This window comes from Bicyclus anynana, chromosome 18 (genome assembly GCF_947172395.1).
Source record: "Bicyclus anynana chromosome 18, ilBicAnyn1.1, whole genome shotgun sequence".
Lineage (NCBI taxonomy): Eukaryota > Metazoa > Arthropoda > Insecta > Lepidoptera > Nymphalidae > Bicyclus > Bicyclus anynana.
In genome coordinates, this window is record NC_069100.1 from 3,297,381 (window position 1) to 3,319,926 (window position 22,546).

Below are 22,546 nucleotides of genomic sequence, written 5' to 3' on the forward strand. Positions count from 1 at the left end.
AACTTAACCGTTTATTTATTGTATACATATTTTATAATAGATATAAATAAAAATCTTCCCCTGCCGATTAATAAACATAAATTCACACAGAACAGAAAAAGCTAAAGTTAACAATTCGTGCAGCTTTTAACAATATGTAGTGGCGTGCACAAGGTTGTTCAGGGTATGCATTAGTAAGACAATTTAACCAAACTGGGTAAATATGCATTGGATAAGCATTTACTAAACATTTGTTAGGGTATGCAGTGCTTTAATGCATGTATGAAGTGCTCGCCACTGACAATATGCCCGTGGTTTCACATTTATAAAATTAGTGGGATGGATACACTTACACACTTGTTTATTCATAATCATCATCATCATCGTCATCGTCGTCGTCGTCGTCGCCGTCGTCGTCGCCGTCGTCGTCGTCGTCGTCGTCGTCGTCGTCGTCGTCGTCGTCGTTGTCGTCGTCGTCGTAAGATAGGAGATTTGGGACTTTGTCATCTCTCTTTATCGAGCAGTATCACATTTTAATGTCAATGATCGGTACTCCCAGATTTTATTTTTTAAGTTAAGTACTTGCTAAATATACTTATTTGTCAACTTATAGTCAGCCCTTGGATTCGAATCCAGGACCTCATGATCTATAGCCGCATTGCTAACCACTGAACCAACGAGGTTTACTATTCTATTGTCCTCAAAGTATAGATGGCATTGCAATTGGATATGCTGTAGGAAACCGGTAAGGCAGTGTTAACAGTGCGTCAGTGAGAGCGTGTCAATGACAATGACACTGTCCGAGTGTGACGCGTTCGTCACACTACATGACCGCACCAGTGATGACTGACGTACATGTAGATCGTGGAGCAGCTTGGTGGGCTTTGACTCTATATCCTCTCGGGTACATGACCAATGACCAATATTCTCATTCCCCTCCAACTAGTCGGGAAAGACTGTATTAGGAGTGGGTACGACAATAGACCAACGGGCGGGGATCGAATCACCACCATTCGGTGATGAGTCCGACCGCTCTTACCGTTGAGCTATTGAGGCTACATGAGTGTTACACGTGACGTGATCATTATCCTACTCGTGTACTTTTTACCCGACTGCGTCAGAAGGCTCACGGCTCTATGGCATCTATAAATCTCTACACTACGACACTTACACCAGGGTTACCAACCAATCGAAGGCCTTCGATTGTACAAACGTTAAACATTGTAGTTGGTTGAACTCTTCCGTCTTTTGTAGGTTTTAGGATACGGTATCCTTAAAATAATTCCAATCATTGGCCGTATATGCCAAGCCGTGATAGAGCCGTGAGAGCCCAGTGGATATGACCTCTGCCTCCGATTCCGGAGGGTGTGGGTTCGAATCTGGTCCGGGGCATGCACCTCCAACTTTACAGTTGTGTGCATTTTAAGAAATTAAATATCACGTGTCTCAATCGGTCAAATCTGCATACCAGAGAATTATCTTAATTCTCTGCGTGTGTGAAGTCTGCCAATCCGCATTGGGCCAGCGTGGTGGACATTAGCCTAACCCTCTCATTCTGAGAGGATACTAGAGCAGTGAGCCGAATATGATGCTGATGATTGGCCGTATCTGCCAAGTGGAATTCTGAAAATACCTAAAGCCAATCGTTGGCTGTGTAAGTGCCAAGTTTGCACCAAGTTTGGTGTGTCGATAATGATTCAGAGCTGATAATAATGAATCATTGCCGGGTGTTTAGTATCCTCCATCGATGCGACACATTGTATGGAATATAATACGTGATACATACTACACTAGATTCTTGATTTACTCTTACACCTAAATATACACAAGAGCCGTGATAGCCCAGTGGTTATGATCTGCCTTCAATTCGGAGAGCGTAGGTTCGAATCTGGTGGGGACACGCACCTCCAACTTTGTGTGCATTTTAAGAAATTGAACATCACGTTTCTCAAACGGTGAAGGAATTCCCGTACATTTTTCTAGTTTTCGAAGCGTTTGCGATCGTAAAGAGAGAATCGACGTGTTTCTTGGCTAAGGCGGACAAATGTGCATAATTGTCTTAATTTCATTTAGTCGCTTATTAAACAACGAACGTTATTTAAACAAATAACAGTCTACAATGTCAAGTTGTGTGTTCAGGAAGTGTAAAAACTAAATATACATAAATATATACCTAATGAAAATTAAGACAAAATTGTGCATGTGTGCGCTCAGTGATGTAGCCCACATTCGGAATACTTTTTGCGGTGATTTTGTAGTAACTTAACCTATCTATTGTATAAAATAAAAATCATTGGTTTTATGTGCTCTTCGAGGCACGGGCACTGTTCTCCTAACCACTTATCCAAAGAAAAACAGTATTAAAAAAGTAGACAAACTAATAAAAATAAAATGTAAGCTTTATTATATGAGGTGATTGAAACTTTCTAGTACACTGGAATGAAGTTACTCTCCTATTAAGTGACTCTATCCTGCTTACTGTCATATTTGAACGTAGCATAAAAAGCCTTACAGCCCGTTTACACTGGCAGGAAATGTAACGTGTTTAAAGTTTACTTGCAGAACTTTGTGGTTTCACTCGCGTAGTTCCCATTCCCGTGGGAATACGGGGATAGAATATAGCTCATGTTACTCCCTGATAATGTAGCTTTCTGTAGGTAAAATATTTTTTAAAAGCAGTTTTTGAGTTTATTCGTTATATACAATAATATTAATCTATTTTCTTTATAATATTAGTGGAGATATCGCCGCTGAACAGCGAACAAAAAATTACACACACACACACACAGAATACATATTAGTAGTTACCTGTAGAGCTATTCTGAAATAAAGTTGATAAAACTCGACAGTATGAGTTTTAAAATGGTTTTTATTCTTTATCTTTATCTATAGTAACGGATTAGACAAAAAGATATAGGGACGAATTTGAAACTCACATCACTGTCAAATTTTTTAGTAGTGTATTTTTAGCGGCTTTTAGTAAATTATGTTTGTATCTTTATATACGTATATCTAAAATACAACAAAAATATAAGGTTACTCACGAAATCTCGACAACCTCTTGACGTACGAAGATGAAATTTGGTACGGAGGGAGTTTATAGTTAGCAGACGATCGTTAAGAACGGATTTTGCTACAGAGCTTTATTAAGGTGGTCGGGCTAACGCGAACGAAGTCGCGGGTGTCCGCTAGTTAGCCGTTTTATTCAGTATCTACTTTATAATAAAGTGGGGAGTATCAACACATTATTAACTTCTATTGCCTTATATTGATGTTTTCCTAGCGCAGATATTTTTGAATTTAAAGTACGCCAGTGTGTAGGGTCCGTTATCTTTATTATTTGATAATCTTGTTAATCCAGTTACTATGATGCAGTTAACGTAATGTAGATGTAATACACGTCTTACATAGCAGGATTACTTGTGTATGACTTTCTAATTATGCATAGAATTAGAATTGAGAAATTATTTATTAGATATTTGAGTCTAACAGTAAAACACTAGCAGATGCCACGTGTTTTCACTAAAGTAGTGACAGGTCGTGCAAATTGCAAATGGGACAAACATATTCAATTGTTATGTATAATTGCCTCGTTTTTTTGTCTCTCTCTTTCATGTTACATTTACCTGTCAGAAACGCAATCTCTGAGCGGCCGAGCGTAGTTCTTGTTCCCGTGGGAATACGAAGATGAAATACAGCCAACTCGGTGAAAATGTAGATTCCTAATGGTGAAAGAATTTTAAAACCGGACGAGTATTTTTGATTTCTTAACAAAAAATCAATTCTTTCCTCTTTATTTATAATACTAGTTTGGATATAAATATAAATATAAAAATATAAAAGTTTGGTAACTTATCACTGAAATAGTTTGCCCCTTATTTTTATAACAGTCCACTATGGGTAGGGTAGGGGTAAGAGTAGGGTAGTATGGGGTAGGGATGGGGAAAAAGTGCTTATAAGCCAAAGCGAAGCTTGACCGGGTCCGCTAGTGCTTTATAGAGGATAGATTTGATTGTTTGCTTGTATTGAATAGGCTCCAAAACTGTTGGACCCTGGACCGACTTTTTTTCATTCTTTACAAGTTAGCCCTTGACTACAATGTCACCTAATGGTAAGTGATGATGCAGTCTAAGAAGGAAACTTGTTAGGAGGAGGATGAAAATCCACACCCCTTTTTCGGTTTCTACACAACATCGTACCGGAATCGCATGGCGGTACATCTTTGCCGGTAGGCTGGTAACTAGCCACGGCCGAAACCCTACGGCTAGCTAGCTAGCTTCACTGCAACCTACACTATCCTCGAGTGCGATAGGATATTGTTAGTAACTTAATAATAATAGTAACCCATGCGACAACGTCACCCAGGTCCGACAAAATACTCTCTACGTACGTTTCACCCCGAAACCGGATCATCCTCAGGAGATGTTGACTCTACAACGTGCGATTGCAAAGTGATTTTTCGGCTTTTCGCAGATAATAGCAAAATAAATAAATTATTATACATATATAAGTAACAGAATTGCTTAAAAAGAAAGTAATTAGGAAACTATAGACTAAATTAAAACAAGAGGTTTTAGTATGAGAGTACTCTGTACTAGAAAATTATGAATTCTATGAACATTACTGTATATTCGTTTCAGGGTTACCTGCACGTGTGGCGACGTGACGTCACGTTCTCCGAGGAAGAGTTGAGTGAACTGTTCAACAATATTGAACACATCTACGCCTTCAACAGGTGGGTGTAGTACGCGGCATGCAAGTTGAACTATGCGCAGTAACACATTTTCGGGTGTCAGCGTAAGCTAGCCACAAACGGTCAATTATTCTCACGTTTCTGTAGCACCCACGACTATAATTGATTGTGTGTTGGTCACTGCGTACATGACTTGTATAGTATGCCGCGTGGGTACAGCCGTTTGCTTTTCAGAAACGTGAGAATAATTGACCGTCAATGGTGCCACGAGATGAAGATTATTTGACTTCTTTCATAAACCGGACAAGCGACTGACACTTTTGTTTAATTGTACTTGAGAAAACTGACATTTTGGTTCAACTTATTTGAGTTTTAACAGGATTTTGTTTATCTTCCTGTATGTTTTGTTTAGTAAGAATTTAATTTAATCATCTAAAATCTCCTGTCAAAAGGTCGAACTTTTTCTAAATGGATGGTCCGATTTTAATGTTTGTTGTTATGAGGATAGGTCGTTAGTTATTTGACAGTATTTTTTACTCTCTTTATCTTTGCCTTCCATTTTTAATGACAGAAATACGTTTGCAGAATTAGATATTATTTATACTATAGGCTCATTTTACATTGAAAGTACTAATTAATCTTTCTGGATTCTTAAGTTAATACTTTATTAACTTAAGAATCCAGAAAGATTAATTATGTCTATTATATGTAGGTATATTAACTTCCTACAAGGTACTTTCAACAAATAATTCAAAAATGGCCTAATTAATCGTTATTATACGTAAAAAAGTCTGGCTGTGCAACGCGAAAATGCAACCATGATTTGTACAGTTAATAGTAGTTAGCTTAGGTTACCAATATATTCTTTCTCGTAAAAATGACCGAATTTGTTACGTAGGTAATATTATGCGCCCCAATAAACCACCCCTGTCCCGCGACGCAATGCCAACACATTTCTCGAATAAACGACGATTTTGCCTTTCGACATTTTCTAGGGTGCCAGTTTTTTTGTGACAGGGCCGAACTTGCAATTTTTTTATTAATGTTTTTTTTTATATAACTTATTAATTTGCAGCATAAATGCTTTCTGATAAACAGTATTTTCTTATTCTTGTGTCCAGTAGATGTGTCAACGAAATATGTCGTGAAGTGATAATGACATATTCTCGACCATTACTGGCCGAATTGAAAAAAACGCTGATCGCTGAAAAATTCGTTGCGATGGGACGAAATAGTGATTAATGTCCTTTTATCCTTACGAGTAGATATTTCTAGTGACACGCATTTCAGGCCTCGATTAGTAAAAGTTTATCGGCTGATATCGATGATGATATTTCCATAAACCCTCCTTGCTGTCAAACAACTGAAGCACCCTAATAGCGACAAGTCAATTTCCATCCTACCCCTAACAAGTTAGCCCGCTCCCATATTTGATTACAACATCACTTTCCATCAGTTGAGATTGTAGTCAAGGGCTAACTTGTGTAGAATAAGAGTGAGTATGATTGCCAGATTTAGGAAATGAATGGCGGTCGGTCTATCTTCATGTGCATCTGCATGTGTGTGTAAGTTTATCTGAAGTGGCAGAATTGGGGCGCTTAACTTTTTAGTTCAGGAGAAGGTGTTTGGACATTTTATTACGTTTTTGTATATTTCAATTAAAGTCCGGCCCTGGACTGGTCGAGGACTTTTAGTCCTGTACATAAGAGGGTAGAACGTCAAAAGCAGGGGATGAAGTATATTTTATTAAAGCAATACTTCATGCTTAATCGTTTTAAGTCCGTTGAAAATCAAACTTCAGCAAGTTGTTGTATTTTTATAATGAAACGCTTGACCTTTTGAAGTAATTACTTATGCACTTGAAGTGTTGAAAAAGAGAAATATTTTCGAAAAGTCACGTTTGATTTTATGTGATCGTAAAAGTCGGGAACCGTTGTGATTCAGGAACAATGCCTGCAGGAATGTAAACAATGGAAGTAGGTAGTTCTTGTAATAAAAGTAGCTACCTTAACGTAATTTGAGCACGTTCACGTTGAAGGTATATAACACAGTTGTTTTTAACGCTAGCTTATGCGATTTTTCTGTTCTGTGATTTAAAAAAATACAATGTAAATCTCACTTTTGTGTTCGTGCAATTGTATTTATTTATTTATTCAATAATCTAATAAGTCTTGCGGCTTGACCTTTCAAGTTATATCAAAATCCGAATTGATCGGTACGGAGGTCGTAAATACTGCTAGATAGGTACTTAATCTGTGGACACCTTTGTACTCGTAAATCTATGGTGGAAAAATCAATGCGAACTGAATGTATTTTCTTGATGTCTAGTGCCTATGTGGCTTCGGATCACTAAGTCCTTAATTCGAATCCTGGGTCATGTTTTAAACCTTGAGCTTTTCTTTCTCCCATGAAATTCTTTCTCTATAAGAAATCTCAACTTGGATTTTGTGAAGTTAGTGTTAACGTCGGTCAGAGAATTATGGTCATTATCATAATGATCGCGACCGACGTCTTAACATGCACTCATGCGAATGTACCAACAAACTTTATAACTTCCAAGTTGAAATTCTTATGGAGAATTTCTTGGAAAAAGTCTCTGATAGTGATCGTTAGAGAAACCAACAATAACACCTACCCCGCCAACTCACGTTGAAACAGCATGATAGAGTAGTTCCTAGTCTCCTACAAGGAAAGAGGCCCAGTAACCATTAAAATGGCTGATAATGATGATTAAGTAGTGTAAAAAAAGTTACTGCTAATAATAATAATATAAATAAATGCTAATAAGTAATATTAGCGTTTATTTAGCAATATTCTATGAAATTATTCACAAATTTAGTTATTTGACACTGGTACGTGAAGATTGTCTTGCCTTCCAACATAGGCCTCCCCTAAAACTTGCCACACTGAACGGTTAAGTGCCTGTCTACTCCAAGTGATACCTGCTACTTTTCTGACATCCTCCCACCTACGGCGCTATGTGGATACCAGAAAGAAAAGAAAGAAAGAAAAAACGTTTATTCTAAAATTTTGCCACACACCACAACGCCGAAGTACAATTGCGTCCGTTGCCTCAACCACCTGAGCAAGGCAAAACTAAGACTCAAGTAGCAGAAGCATCAAAGTCCACACTGTCATGTTTGGCACAACCTTGAAAAGGGTACCAGCTCAGCATTTTGCTGCATGAACCCAGCAAATGCTGGAGCATACAGCACTGGCAGCTATTCTAATCAAAATACTGTTCCTTCATTTTCAGATCTCTCTGCAGCGAACTGAACTCTTGCCGGTTAGATGCCACCTGCATAGCGACTTGCTTCGTCAACAACACCACCGGTTTCTCTGTCTACACCTCCTACTGTACTGGGTACCCTCGGACCATGGAGCGGTTAGCCTTACTCGCCTCTCGACCACAAAGTGCTAGAGAGTTCAGAGAACGGCAGCTGGATTTGAGGCATCCTTTGCCTCTGGCATCATATTTGCTGAAGCCTGTGCAGAGGATATTGAAGTACCATTTGCTATTACAGGTTTGTTTATTAATTTATCTTTCTTCTCTTATAGTGCAGAATAATCAAAGATAAAGTATCAGTACACTAGTTTGTCAAAATATTCGGGTCAAGTAAAAGCAAATACCTACCTTTACAGTGAGTTAACAATTTGCTTGTCTACGACAAGATAAAAATGATAGTAGTTAAAAGTAGACTCTTTCGTTGTTGGTTAGTTGGTTGTTTGTGGAGAATTTAGAAAAAGGTTCTTGGAATTTAGAAAAATTGAACTTGAGGCATCCTTTACCACTGACATCGTATTTTCTGAAACTTGTGAGGAATGAGGATATTGAACGAGAACGTACAACTAGAAAGTATTAAGATTCAGAAAAATGTTAAAACCCGCAGAAGAGCCATTAGTTTTTACAAGTTTTTAGTGACTCTTAATAGGCACTATACCACTCATCTGTGACTTAGTCTGCAAAACTTGCAATATGAAGCATAGGCTAGCGTTTTATCTAAAATCCAAACACAGTAATGTTTCTTGGCGACGGAAATAAGAATGGCGTTGAAAAAAGGGCAACCCTGGACGAGCTTTGGCACTAAGGGTCAAGTTTGAATCTCCTTATAAAATCTAACAATATTGTTTACAGAACGTGGTGAAGCAGTGCGCATCTCGCGAGACAGAGTACGCGCTGCTGCAGATGACGGGCATCGCGCACCACATCGACGACATGAAGAGACGCCACGAGCATGCCGTCAGAGTGCAGGTCACTACTCTCTCTCTGTCAGTATTGTGTACAGAACGTGGTGAAGCAGTGCGCGTCACATCGACGACATGAAGAGACGCCACGAGCATGATGTCAGAGTGCAAGTCACTACTCTGTCTCTGTCAGTATTGTGTATAGAACGTGCTTTTGGTAGTCTATATTAATTATGTATTTTTTTTAAAACTAAATATTAATATTATAAATATAATTCGCAGGAGATCCAGTCACTGTTATACGGATGGAACGGCCCGGATCTGACGACGTATGGAGAACTATGTGCCGAAGGGACATTTAGGTATGATTAAGGATTTGTAGCTCTTCACCGCGCGTCTTCAATGCGGGTTGGCGGGCTTAGGGTGATGATAATTGACTCTTTAACATGCACTGTAATAATAATAATTACAAGGTTTACAATTTTTCATTAGTTCAAGAACTGGCTTTTCTAGCTAGATTTTACGGATCTGTGTTAAGGATAACCAGCCTTCTCCCCCGGATGGTGATCACCATCACCAACTTCCCAACTCAATCCTACTAATATTATAAACGCGAAAGTTTGTATGGATGTTTGTTTGTTATTCTTTAACGCCGCTACTGCTTTAGTGATTTGGCTAAAATTTGGAATGGAAATAGCTTTTACTCTAGATTAACACCATAGACCTTTTTTCATCCCGAAAAATCCACGGTTCCCGCGGGATTTGTGAAAACTTAACTCGTTAACTTAACGTATTTTATATAGCTTCCTGAAAATGTCTACTAACGCCCGATTTTTCTTGTCTCAACAATAGGCTAGTTGAAACTTTTTTTTAAATGGTCGTAAATTGTTCATTAGGGTTCAACTAGATTGAAAAAAAATATCATATTTTTACCGTGATGGATCGAGGACATCAAGACGACTGACATCGTCCTCGATGTCAAACCTCGATCAAGGCTCGAGACTGTTTTGTTTGGAAGTATATGCAAGAGGCCTATGCCCAGCAGTGGACGTCCATCGGCTGATAATGATAATGATGATGTTAAAACTAATCAATATAAGTTTCCCTCGAACCAATATAATACAGATTTTGTTCTTTTTTTCAGAGTTTTCGGCGCCAAGGCAATGCGACACGCTTTTCTGTTCGACAAAATGCTTCTCGTCACCAAGAACCGAGAGGACGGCATACTGGCATACAAGTCACACATCATGGTAAGTAACACATCATTTATGTTTGCTGAACCACCAGATGACCTAAAGGCGGAATTATATCTGACCTCAGACCAATTATAGAAGGACCTGTATCGCACTCATAGTCACGAACAAAATTGTCTGTCATTTTCTGAGGAAAACGAGCTTAGATTTGGTATATATCTAATACTTAACTAGATGTTTTACCCGTTTTTTACACAATTCAATTACACAAAAAGGTATTTTTACGGAGCTCGTTAACCGACGAACACGATTACAACTATTTAACATCGATTCTGTAGAGACAGTTTTTATAATCGCATTAGATCGTTGATCATATACTTTGACAGAAAAGTAACGTCTAGCGAGGCAGGTCCTATACAATAATTGGTCTGAGTATTTGACTGACGTGTCGTGTCGTGACGCATTAGAACAGAATCAGTATTTTGTATGGCAACGTTTACACTTATGTGTTGTGACGTGTCGTGATGTGTCATGATGGCTTTTGATGTGTCACGACACGACACGTTAGACAAATATAATTCCACCTTAAGATGCGCATCACCACATATCTCGAGACGACTTAGAGACAAAATGTCGACCAATAGCACAGAAATAATTTGTTCTCTTACTCTGTAATGAGATGAAAGAGAGAGAGCGATATTACAGTCCGTCTCTTGTTTAGAGTATTCCTTTCATTTCGCTCTTTCTTCACAAGTCCTCAGTAAGAGGTTGCGTGGTAGAGATTCCTTGCTATAAGGAATCTCTAAGGATAAAGTCGCCTTTGCATTCTTAGTTTTAATTATTCATTTTTAGTTTTTTAATTTATTTTTGTATTATTTGTGTGCAAGTCAGCTATTCTCACGTTTCTGCAACGCAAACGGCAGCGAAGACGTTTCTTAGTCAATAAACGATCAGTTATAGTCGTGGGTGCTGTTGCAACGTGAGAATAATTGATCGTCAATGGCGTGCATTAAGTATTTCTTCTTCTTATTCTTCTATTTAGAGATTTTTTCCAATAAATCATGCAATTTTCCAGTGTAACAACATGATGCTCGTGGAGTCCATAGCGGGGGCGCCACTGTCCTTCCACGTGATACCGTGGGACGCGCCGCGCTCGCAACTGACGCTGCAGGCGCGCTCGCAGCGGCACAAGCGAGAGTGGACCTTATTGCTTAAGCGAGTAAGTTCATTTTGCTTTGAATATTTTGAGTATATCTGTGAATGTTCACCGTAGCAGTATCAAGCGAGAGTGAACCTTATTGCGTACGCGAGTAAGTTCATTTTAGTTTGTATACTGTCTCCTTGATAATCGTGGAGTCTATAGCGAGGGCGACACTGTCCTTCTACGTCATACCGTGGAACACACCGCACTCACAACTGATCGGCAAGCGAGGCGCAGTAGCTGTGGCACAAGCGAGAGTGGACCTTATTGCTTAAGCGAGTACGTTCATTTTGCTTTGAATATTTTGAATTTAGCAGTATCAAGCGAAAATGAACCTTTTTGCCAACGCAAGTATGTTCATTTTACTTTGAGTACTCTCTGCTGAGGGCGCCACTTTCCTTCTACGTCATACCGTGGGACGCCCCGCACTCGCAATTGAGGTTGTAGCGGCACAAGGCGAGAGTGGACCTTGTTGCTTAAGCGAGTAAGTTCATTTTACTTTGAGTGTTACAAAAATTTCCATGATTCTACATCGTAGTGGTGTCAAGCGAGAGTGAACCTTGTTGGTAGCATAAGTAAGTTTATTTTACTTTGAGTACTCCTTGTTGCTCGTGGAGTCCATAGCGGGGGCGCCACTGTCCTTCTACGTCATACCATTGGGACGCCCCGCGCTCGCAACTTATCCTACAAGCTAGGCACATTTGTAGCGGCACAAGCGAGAATGAACCTTATTACTTAAGCAAATAAGTTTATATTACTTTGAGTCTCATTTCTGTGGAATCAATATACCGAGATACGTAAGCTAAGGATATTCTTCGATTTCTTTTAGATAAATAATACTAAACACTACAAATCTTAATACATAGGTCATTCATCACGAAATCTCAAAAACCGACGTCGTACAAAGACGAAATTTGAAGCTTATAGATAATAGAGGTCCGCTTAGAACGGATGTTGCGAGAGGGCCGGATTAAGGAAGTCTGAGGGCGGATGAAGTCGCAGGCTCCGTTAGTTAAAAATACTTAAAATATCAAAAAAATAAAACATTTTTAAATATTCTGTTTTGTGTTACAGGTGATATTGGAGAACTACAACGCAGTGATACCTTCTCACGCGCGCCAGCTGGTGATGGAACTGGGACAAAACAAAACCGACGGTAAGAATTTGTACAGATTAACTTTAAACAGTTTAAAAATTAAAAAAAAAACAGGCTTTTCGCACGCACTAAAAATTACAGATATTGTATTTAAGTCACTTGTCTATTTTTTTCGTATTCCTGACAGCACATCCTTTCATTTGATAACCATATTGTGTTTTGTTGTTGTTTCAAACAGCCAGTTCGCCATATTGGATTTGTAATGACGTTTCTTAGCTAGTTATGTATTCATCAGAACTCAGAGCGTGTGCATCCTAATCAAAGACCGGGACGTGGGTCTAATTAAGATTCCAAGATTTGATTTTCTTACATACATAGTTACAAGTGAAGCTAATATAAGCGTTAAAATACAACGTTTTTGTACCTTTCACTCACACATACACGCACAATGTATGACTGTGTGTATTGTTAGTGATTTATTTAATGTCAACGTTGACAATACCGTTAATTGAAATATAGGTTTTTTTTAATTAAAGATCGATTTTCCACTGGGTGACCACTAGTACACATTACTTGTTACGTTATGAAACTGATTGTTCGTTTTTGGTTGCAGATGATATCCTCGCTGAAAAATCTCATAATCTAATAACTCAAGCATCAATGAGAAAACAATTGTCTGCCCCAGAGTACCTCGAGAAACGGAAACTAGAGAGAGAAAGAAGAAAATCATTCGAAAATGGCATCAGAGGGAGACTAAAAAAAGTTAACAGAAAGTATCCGATAAACAGTTCTAGAGACGATAATCAGGAATGTGACTGTTCTCAGTATTCCGCAGAAAAGGGCATAGATTATACATGTGATGTGTGTTACATAGATCTGTGTTCAGATTGTGAAACTGAAGTCACTAAAGACAAAATCAAAGATGAGAAATGTAGTTGTAAAAACACTGATAATGAATCAAGAGATAGATGTGCCGAATGCGATAGAGCACTACATTATATAGACTCTGGAAGCACAGAACAAATTGAAAGGAAAAAGTCATGTAAATGTTCCGATTTCAAATCTTCTCAAGAGAGTGTCACAAAAGAATTCAGCGGATCTTTAAACAAAACTCGGGGCTATCATTCGACTGACAATATTGTTAGTTACACAGACAGTAAAAGTAAAGAAGACTTGTCAGATACTAACACTTCCATGACTAGCGTTAAAAATATTCCAAAAACTTGTCTTAAATGCTCTAAAATCAAAGAAAACATTGCAGTGGTTGAGGCAACGGGAACGTTACGTAGAGAAAATACAATGAGAAAATCTAGATGTAGTATTGAAAAGCACAGAACTGATACTTTACGATCAAAATCAAAGGACGATCCCCAGAGATCAAAATTATCCAAAATTGGTACTTGGAGAAGAAAATCAGAACCAGGTTTGCAGAATACCGTTATAATAGCCAAGAAATCTCAAGATAGTGATAGTGAAAGAACAGAAAGTAAAGGTAGTGAAAAAATAGAATTCGAATGTCGAAACTGTGGTTCTAATAAAATCACTAAGAAAACCAAAGCCAATGATGGATCTATTATATCTGATCCAGAACTAGACAGTAGAAAAAAAATTACCAACAGTGGCTTTAAACCGAATTTAGAGATAAAGATGTATAATACAAAAAATATACCAAAGAAAATCTCAAAAATAAAGAAAAATAGAGCGAAAGGTCTGCGTCTTGGATCAGATACAACAACACGATTTTATACTGATTTTTCAACTGACGTTTCCACAGAAAATATATTGCACATATCAGAATCTACGGACAGCCTAAATATCGACAAATCAAAGAACCAACCAAGCTTAGATATTCCAGACTCAATTAGCAAAGATGAGGATATTGATGAAGAAACTTACAAAAAACTCATAGAAAAAACAGACTCATTCAAAAAGAATGAACTAGAAAAAGTAAAGTTCTTAAATAAACAAAAAGTAATATCGGAAGGAACTGAAACAGAAGATAAATTACAAGAAATTGAGAAGTTGCACGAAGAAGTAGAAGTTCAAGAAAGCTGCGAGGATATTGAACAGCCGTTAGAGCAAATAATATCTCAACTTTTGTTGGAGAACAGAGAATTCCAAAAACTACTCAAAAAACAACAGTTACGTAATAGTGCACAAAGAAGACATCAGAGACTTCTCAAATCGCATTCAAACCCAGATACAGTGATTTTAGCCAAAAATGAACTTACTAAATTAAAACCAAAATATACTAGACAATTATCAGAGAATATAGAGCTAAATATTAATGAACCAAATGATCCAGAGCAAACTGTTCTAAGTGAAGTCGACGATGGATCTGATGATGATCATATTTATGAAACTCTGCGAATAGATAATAGTAGAGTCGATAGTAGCTTACATGAGTTAAATAATAAAAGCAAATTAATACAACATAATACACATGTTTCTCGTCCCAAACGGTTATCTTCTCCTCAAAACCCTATCGTAAGCACTGAAACGACAAGAATTATTGGGCCAGAGTCAGATTATGTCTATTTATCTTTTGATGAAGTTAAACGACGAGAAAACTTAGAAGATGGGGTATATGATGTGCCTGTGAAAACCCCAGAAAAGGTTTCTAAAGTTCACCAAACTACAAATGTTGCAGATTACTATGTTGCTATGGAAAATCAAGGACCTGCAACGAACGAAGAAAATATTTACGACAATTTAATAGAAGTGTGTCGACGAAAAAAAGAAGTGCCGAATACTTTTCCAACGGACTATTTACCTATGAGTCCTGAACAACAGAGTCCCAATACTCCAGAAATATGGTTAAGTCGCCAAAAAGAGCATTTCAACGTTTCTAGAGATAGAAAATCCGGTTCTTTGCCAAGAAGTTTTCAAGTAGTAATGAGTGGCCAGGAAGATAATAATTTAAGCACTTTTAAATATAAACCCAACAGCAATAGCAAAACTTACCTGAACAGAGATGGCAAAGTCATGAGCGTCGATCGACCATTCACAATAGCTTCCGATCAAAGCGAAATAAGTTATGATGATGTCGAAACTTACATGAGCGAAGGGGATATACTGAAATTCAATAAGGGCTCAAAATCAAAAGATGAAGAATTTTCCCAAAACATTAGTAAGTCAACATTAGAATTAGAAGAAGAAATTGACAGGTGTTATAAAAACAATTTTGAAAAAGTAGATTTAGATACAAGTAAGGAAGAAAATCCAACAAGCACATCTCAAGTAAATTTAAACATTTCCACAACTTCATCTTGTGAAGCATTGACAGTTGAACAAAGTGAAGAAAAATCAAAACTAGTTGATGTTATACACCCTGAACATAAAATATATAAACCAACAAGTAACGTACTTTCATTAAAAAATGTTCTTAGTCGATTTAAAGGCCGTACGCCACCGAAAAATAATGAAGATCTAGAAATAAATGCAAATGATCAAAGCTTCGAAGGTTCAAAGACTGAATTAAAAAGCCCTATCGGTGAAAAAAGGTCTGCATTAAATCCTCGAAGTTACTCGAAAAATTTGCTACAGAGATTTAGAAGTATTATTGGTGATGAACAGCCAGATGACAACCAAAGTAAACATGAATCTTCAAAGGTAAAAGGCGGTGATAGTCAGAATAATATTGCAAAAACCGATATAAAAGTTGTTATAACATCTACAGATAACAGTCCTACAACGTCTACTATGGTATATTCTATTCATAGTGATGCTTTAAGCAAAAGTGTTTGTGAACACACTACAATATGTGAGAGTCAGAAGGAGAAAAATAATTTAGAAGTTTTGTCTCAAAGTTGTGAAAACATCAATGAAAAGCCGACCTTGTACCGACCAAGCTATGATAAAAGTGTAAGTATGATTACGAGTTCCATGAGTAGTACTCCTTCGCCATCTAAATCTAATTGCAGTTCTTATCAGAGCCTAAACAAACTGCCAGTTTATATGCAAGGTAGCAAGCATTTAGGTGCTAGAATAGCTCAATCTGACTATGTAGATCCCACAACCTTGATTAATGAAAAAAATGCACTTAAAAATGTTAACGTACTTATTAATAAAAACGCCCTAAGGCCCGATAGTTTATTTTCAAATTCCTCATTTGTTACTTCATCTAGTGAAAGTACATATCATGAAAGCCAAAATAAGGCTAGTACACAACAAACTCTAGTGACCGAAAAGTGTGTAGAAAAACAAAACTCGGATGAGAGCTTTTACGAAAGATCTTTTGAAAAGATAGAACATATCACAGATGAAGACATGTTTAGAGATTCAGCTGTTTATTCTGATCAAGATGACATTGAGTATGCACAGAGTGAACAGAGTGAAAAAGACAAAACTGTAACTAAACATATGACTAGGGTGGAAAGTATTAAACGTGAATCTTCGTTCAGAAGCAAAAAACTGATTGTTTCAACAAGTGTTTCAGAGAAAAGTAGCGTCAATTCACGTATTGTGACAACAGCTTTAAAAAATCAACAAATAGGTCGAAATAAAAATCAAAAAGAAGATAAACATGAGAGTACAGAACCGGTTGTAAAACATAAAGTAGCTCCACCTGTGCCAATAAAACCTAAATTAACGGGTGTTCCTACAGTTACAACAGTCCAAAGCAAAATCGTAACTTGTAATAACAACTTAACTAAAAGCATTGAACAATCTTCTTCATCAGAGTCTGTTAATACGCGAACAATAAAACGTAATACCAATTACAAGCCATCATATACAAGGTCAGAATCCACACCTGCTACACCAAGAGATACTAATAAAGTTGATGATAAGGTAACAAAAAGAGACAAGAACGAAAAAGCTGAAAGTAAATTAGCAAAAGAAGAACCGAAACCTCAAGGGAATATACAAATGAAACGGCTCAGCTTCGAAAGAGCGAGCCTTGATTCTGTAACGAGGAAAACAAAAACTGTTATAGAAAGTAAACGATCTTCAGCGGAACAACCGTCCTCATCTAAATCTGTATTAGAAAGGCGACTGGAAATAGAGCAGATGACTAAAGGCCAAATAAACAAGGCTGTTCAGAAGAAACCGCTGCCTAAACCCAAATCAGTGACTTCGAAAGTAGCAACATTCGAGAGGAGTGTTAGTGAAAATAATAGCAAAGACAGAAGTACTAAACCAAGTGTCCTCTCGCCTAGTACTTCAAGACAGAGTGTTGTTTTAAACAAAAATAGTGAACAAAATTCGGACGTTGTTAACGATAATGATCCTAAAGAAAGCTGGGTGAAACAGATTGTCAATAAATTCCAATGAGCTTATTGAGTGATTACTGATGCATTTAGAAATTATTCCGTCTGTTTTTGTACTCCACTTTTTTGAAATCCCAACTTTCTGAACTTAATCGTAATTTCTAAGGATATATTGTTAATTAATTGTTTATTATACACATCCGTCCAATTTATGCAAAAACATACGCCGTCTGATAAAGACAGTAGAGGGATAGATAACATCCATAGCAAGAAAATGAACAACTTATGCACTCTGTGAAGAAACTAGGCGAAGTGATGACGTAAATCGAAAAGAAAATAAAAAAAAGATAAAGAATTTTTTATATTTTCAACCAACGAAAATACAGCTATATTCAAATGCATTGAATTGGACAGGTGTGCACTTAAATGTAAATAATGTTTATGTTTTGTCAAACCTCCTTGAGCTTTGATGTCTTGTGCCATAGACAAGATTGATATTTTGGCGTTATGTTACATAATAAATACATCACTATGCACAAAATGTAATGAAATAACCAAATCGCACATTGTATATAGAGATTTGTTATTGCTTATTATGCTATGTATTTATCTAAAAGTGCCATGAAAGATACGCAGCATTGAACCTTTAATATAATATGTTTCCAAAAATAAAATATTATTTCGTGCAATGGAATTTGAAAGCAGTTTCAAAGTATTTATTTTAATTTAATTTTTAAGTATTATCTCTTAGAATACTAACACCAAAAAGTAGTGAAGTTAGGTTATGTTTTGTTTTGCGATTGATTATGAAAAAAATATAATGTCGGATATTCGACTACATTCCGATTATTTCGAACACTGCCAATTGTGGTTCTGATTTTATTTTTATATAACCACCTACCTTCATTCTATTAAAGGTACTATTTCAGTACCCATGTTTATAATGATAATAGTACAATATTTACTTGTATTTTACATTTATGGCCAAATTGAAAGATATTTTTTTCGTTTTTTTTTTTTTTTAATTTTTTGATAGGTATAATAACTAGCCACGACTACAACCTCTTAGAATAATTCGACCGATTTAGAAACCGCATATTCCCAAGGGAATCAGTATTTGCATTGAAAACGAAAAAATAATTTATGTTTAATTTTTAATTAATTTTATCGCAGCAGAAGACAAAGTATACTTAAATTACTTAACTCGTGGAGACTGTTAGTTGATTAAGTTCATCATTATTAATTAAAAAAACCTAAAATTTTAGGAGAATTATACTAACATACTTATCGTTATTTAAAAAATCATCTCAAACACTATACGTACTCCGCTCGTTGAGATTAAAATAACTTAAAATTGGAAGTGTATTAATTAATATATATTTAAAATTAGTTATTCTTATTACAAACTCGATACTGTTGAGCCAAAGTCAAAGTTATATTTTCTTCACTCAGCACTCATTTGAAATCGTTGTTTGATAATGATTTTCTATATTAATAACACAGAGTAACCAAAGTCTTTACATGCAACGTATTGAAGCCGGTGAAACCCATTTAAAAAAAAAAACGCCACACGTCTTCTTGACCACTGCATATACAAACTTTTTTCATAATTTGTATTTCAAAATTTAGCACTAACAACAACTAACAAATATTCATTTACGTAATTGTAAATTAATATAATAATCAATAATTACCAATAACAAAATACTTGATATTTTTCTTTACTTTTTGTGAACAGTTTTAAAATATTTAAAAACATAAGACGCCATTTTTCTTGAATAATATTGCAAGTTACGGCTGCGACGCGTCGTGTCGTACTGACTCGAGAATGTATTCGTTTTTGAATTTCATATTTGGAGCGGCTACGACAACGTTTCGTACGCTCCATCTGTATATTATTGATTAATCTGTGTATGGAAAGCAGTGCTTTTTATTTGCATAAAGTGAACAGCTCAACTATTGACTCAATACAGGATTATAATTAACTTGACAACTGGCTCGAATGATGTTTGTATTTGGTTTGGTACTCAGTGTGCCTAGTGGGAGTTTTCAATATTTTTATACTGTTACTATCGCGTTGACGTAAACGGATTTATATGGAATTTAAACAGTTGTGCAGTACTGCTACTAGATGTTTGACTGTTCCAATTCCTTAGAAATTGGCGTTAACGTTAACGCGATAGTAACAGTATCAAACTGCCACTAGGCCCTCTGGTATCAAGATATTACGCACGTTCTATTAGGCTCATTATATCGAAGTTGTAATCAGAATATGTAAGGGCCTGTATCAATTGATAAATAATCGCAAATAATATATTTTATAAACATTTTTCTAATTATTCCAAAACGGGCCTTATGATATTATTACATAATAAATTATTAGGTACGATTTTGTACGCATTGTTTGATAATAATTTATTTTAGATAAGTAATTTATCTAATGGTTAAATAGGACAGTGAAGTTCTTTTCTGTATTCTAACCTTTTTAAGTCCTTCAATAAACGTAAATTAAAAAAAAAAACATGAAGTCCTTGTTGAACAGCGTGTACAAAATTGTCTTTATTTTTAAACTAAATATCGTTATTATAACGTACATAATGTAATCAAGCCTTAAAAAGTGCAAACTAATGTCTATGGTCTGGTGAAGTTGTAAATAAAATAACAGTGAGAAAAAAACTTTAATTTATGAATACTTGTGAGAATTCATTAATACGGGAAAATTACACAGGTATAGATCCCGGTAAGTAAGTTGGACCAAAATGGCGGTTATATGTGGCGGTTCAAATAATAAACCAAAGTATAAGACGCGTGCTCCATTACATGCCCAGTGCCCAGAATATCTTTTCCTTTACGATCCTGACGATGACATAACGAACGACAATGCTTCCCAGGCAACACAAACACAAGCTACACAGCGTCTTCGCCGGCGAAGACGAGGTCCCCGATATCTGACGTCACCCAGACGTGGGCTTTTTAACTCACGATCTCGGGGGCGCCCGGACTGATACACTCAGGCCAACACACCCTTCCCGAACGGCCCTCTAAGTCGAGGCCCGAGTCTCAGAGGAGACGCCCTTAGAGAGTCGTTCCGCCCACTACTTTCTTCTGCCTTCGGGCCCCATCAGGCGATGCTTCTGCGCTCGCCCAAACCCCCCGGTGACGCCGCTGAGGTCCCATAAGGAGCCTACGGCACTTACACAATCAGAAAAAAAAAAAAAGAATATCTTTGATATTCAAATAGAATCCGCGCCACTAAAGAAGTCTCGCGGCGAATACCTGAACTAAAATAAACAGCGCCATTAAGATATTAGCGCCGCGTCTACAAGATTTGTTTTGTGGCGCGGAGTATAGTTCAAAATTTCGTACGCGATTGTAATGGCGTTAACGTGTTGCTATGGTTACTCGCCGCACATCGACGATGTGTCACTTAGCTTTGTTCAAACATTCGTTTTTATTATGGCTTTGCAGTTCCGCCGCCCCGCCCTCAAGTAATATTTTTTTTTATCAAATAATTTGCCCTGTATAGGCGAAAGGCTGTATAGGCCCTGTCGCCCGTCGTTGTCTGTCAGTCGATCCTAAGTCAATCTCATGTTTTTTTCTTGGTTATCCAACATATCGCAGGGTATTATTCTGAAATAATTGTGGTGTGTGGCATAAAGTAACAATAAATATACATTTTCCTTCTTTCTTTACTTTCTAGTAAGGCGAAGGCAACCTTACCAAAACTTTATAGAGTCACTGAAAAAATCGAAACAGAACTATCACACTAATATTCTATAGGCGAAAGTTTGTGTGTGAGTAAATATGTTTGTTCCTACTTTGCGCTTAAGTGAAGCAAAGTACTGAAATTTTGAATGAAAATAGATTTTACTCACATCTACTATAACGAGAGCTACATGTGATTTCTACGATTTATCCGCCAAATACATAGTTCAACTTATATACCGCGTACTATAACAAGATGAACCGGAGTTTGCGCGTTCTATTTTCAAGTAAAACCTATTGATTATTTCCGCGCGACATCTATTAGCGAATATAGTCTAGGGATGGGAAGTTATATTATTTTATTCGCAGACTATACGAGTAGGGATGGGATCCTATATTATTATTCTATTTACAAAATCACCAGAGTAAAATAATCAACAGCGTACAATGAAAGTTGTGAATTTAACTCATTAGTAGAGCGACGTAGTGTTGTTTCGTATTAAGTATTATTAATTGCGTATTGCCCATATCGTGGTACACTTTGATAATAATAAAAACGATTTTTTCTTACGCTCATTCTTTTATTTACACCTTAATTCTCAGTGTCACCTTTATAACAAGAGCTCGAGGTTCCATATTGGCCATAACAGTACTTCATCATTATAGGAAAGGAATATGGAGCTTAGAAACACCACGCTGCTTAAATGCGGGTTGGTGGGCTTGAGAATATTTAACCCTTTATCGATCAGATGAATTAATGATAATGACCGGGAGCGACGGGTTAACTTGTTTTTCAATGGAAAGGGAAAGGCACTTGCTTTTCTTTTTCAAATTTTAACTGAAAATTTAATATCTCATAAGAGCCCGACCTACCAGGCTAAGGATTTTTTTTTTATTCTTTACAAGTTAGCCCTTGACTACAATCTCACCTGATGGTAAGAGGAGGATGAAAATCCACACCCCTTTCGGTTTCTACACGGCATCGTACCGGTACGCTAAATCGCTTGGCGGTACGTCTTTGCCGGTAGGGTGGTAACTAGCCACGGCCGAAGCCTCCCACCAGCCAGACCTGGACAAGTTAAGAAAATCTCAATCTGCCCAGCCGGGGATCGAACCCAGGACCTCCGTCTTGTAAATCCACCGCGCATACCATTGCGCCTCGGAGGCCGTCAAATTCAAACCCAGGACCTCGTGATACTTATGTACGGTAGTACGAAATGCTGAACCGCTTAGCGGTAGAAAGTCTTTGTCAGTAGTTTTGGTTGAGCCAAAATTGTAATAAAT

At 37.0% G+C, this 22,546-nt stretch overlaps 1 protein-coding gene across 2 annotated transcripts in view; it reads left to right on the forward strand.

The window, feature by feature from the left end:
- LOC112055716 (uncharacterized) overlaps window positions 1–21,832 on the forward strand; it is a 127,738-nt gene extending 105,906 nt beyond the window's left edge. For both annotated transcript variants that reach the window (XM_052886798.1, XM_024095903.2), the window contains exons 4-11: window positions 4,620–4,714; window positions 7,929–8,196; window positions 8,808–8,924; window positions 9,140–9,219; window positions 10,002–10,107; window positions 11,126–11,269; window positions 12,326–12,407; window positions 12,961–21,832. In XM_052886798.1, coding sequence (XP_052742758.1) covers window positions 4,620–4,714; window positions 7,929–8,196; window positions 8,808–8,924; window positions 9,140–9,219; window positions 10,002–10,107; window positions 11,126–11,269; window positions 12,326–12,407; window positions 12,961–17,621 — 5,553 coding nt within the window. In that variant the 3' untranslated portion in view covers window positions 17,622–21,832. The remainder of the gene's footprint in view (window positions 1–4,619; window positions 4,715–7,928; window positions 8,197–8,807; window positions 8,925–9,139; window positions 9,220–10,001; window positions 10,108–11,125; window positions 11,270–12,325; window positions 12,408–12,960) is intronic.
- The last annotated feature ends 714 nt before the right edge of the window (window positions 21,833–22,546 follow it).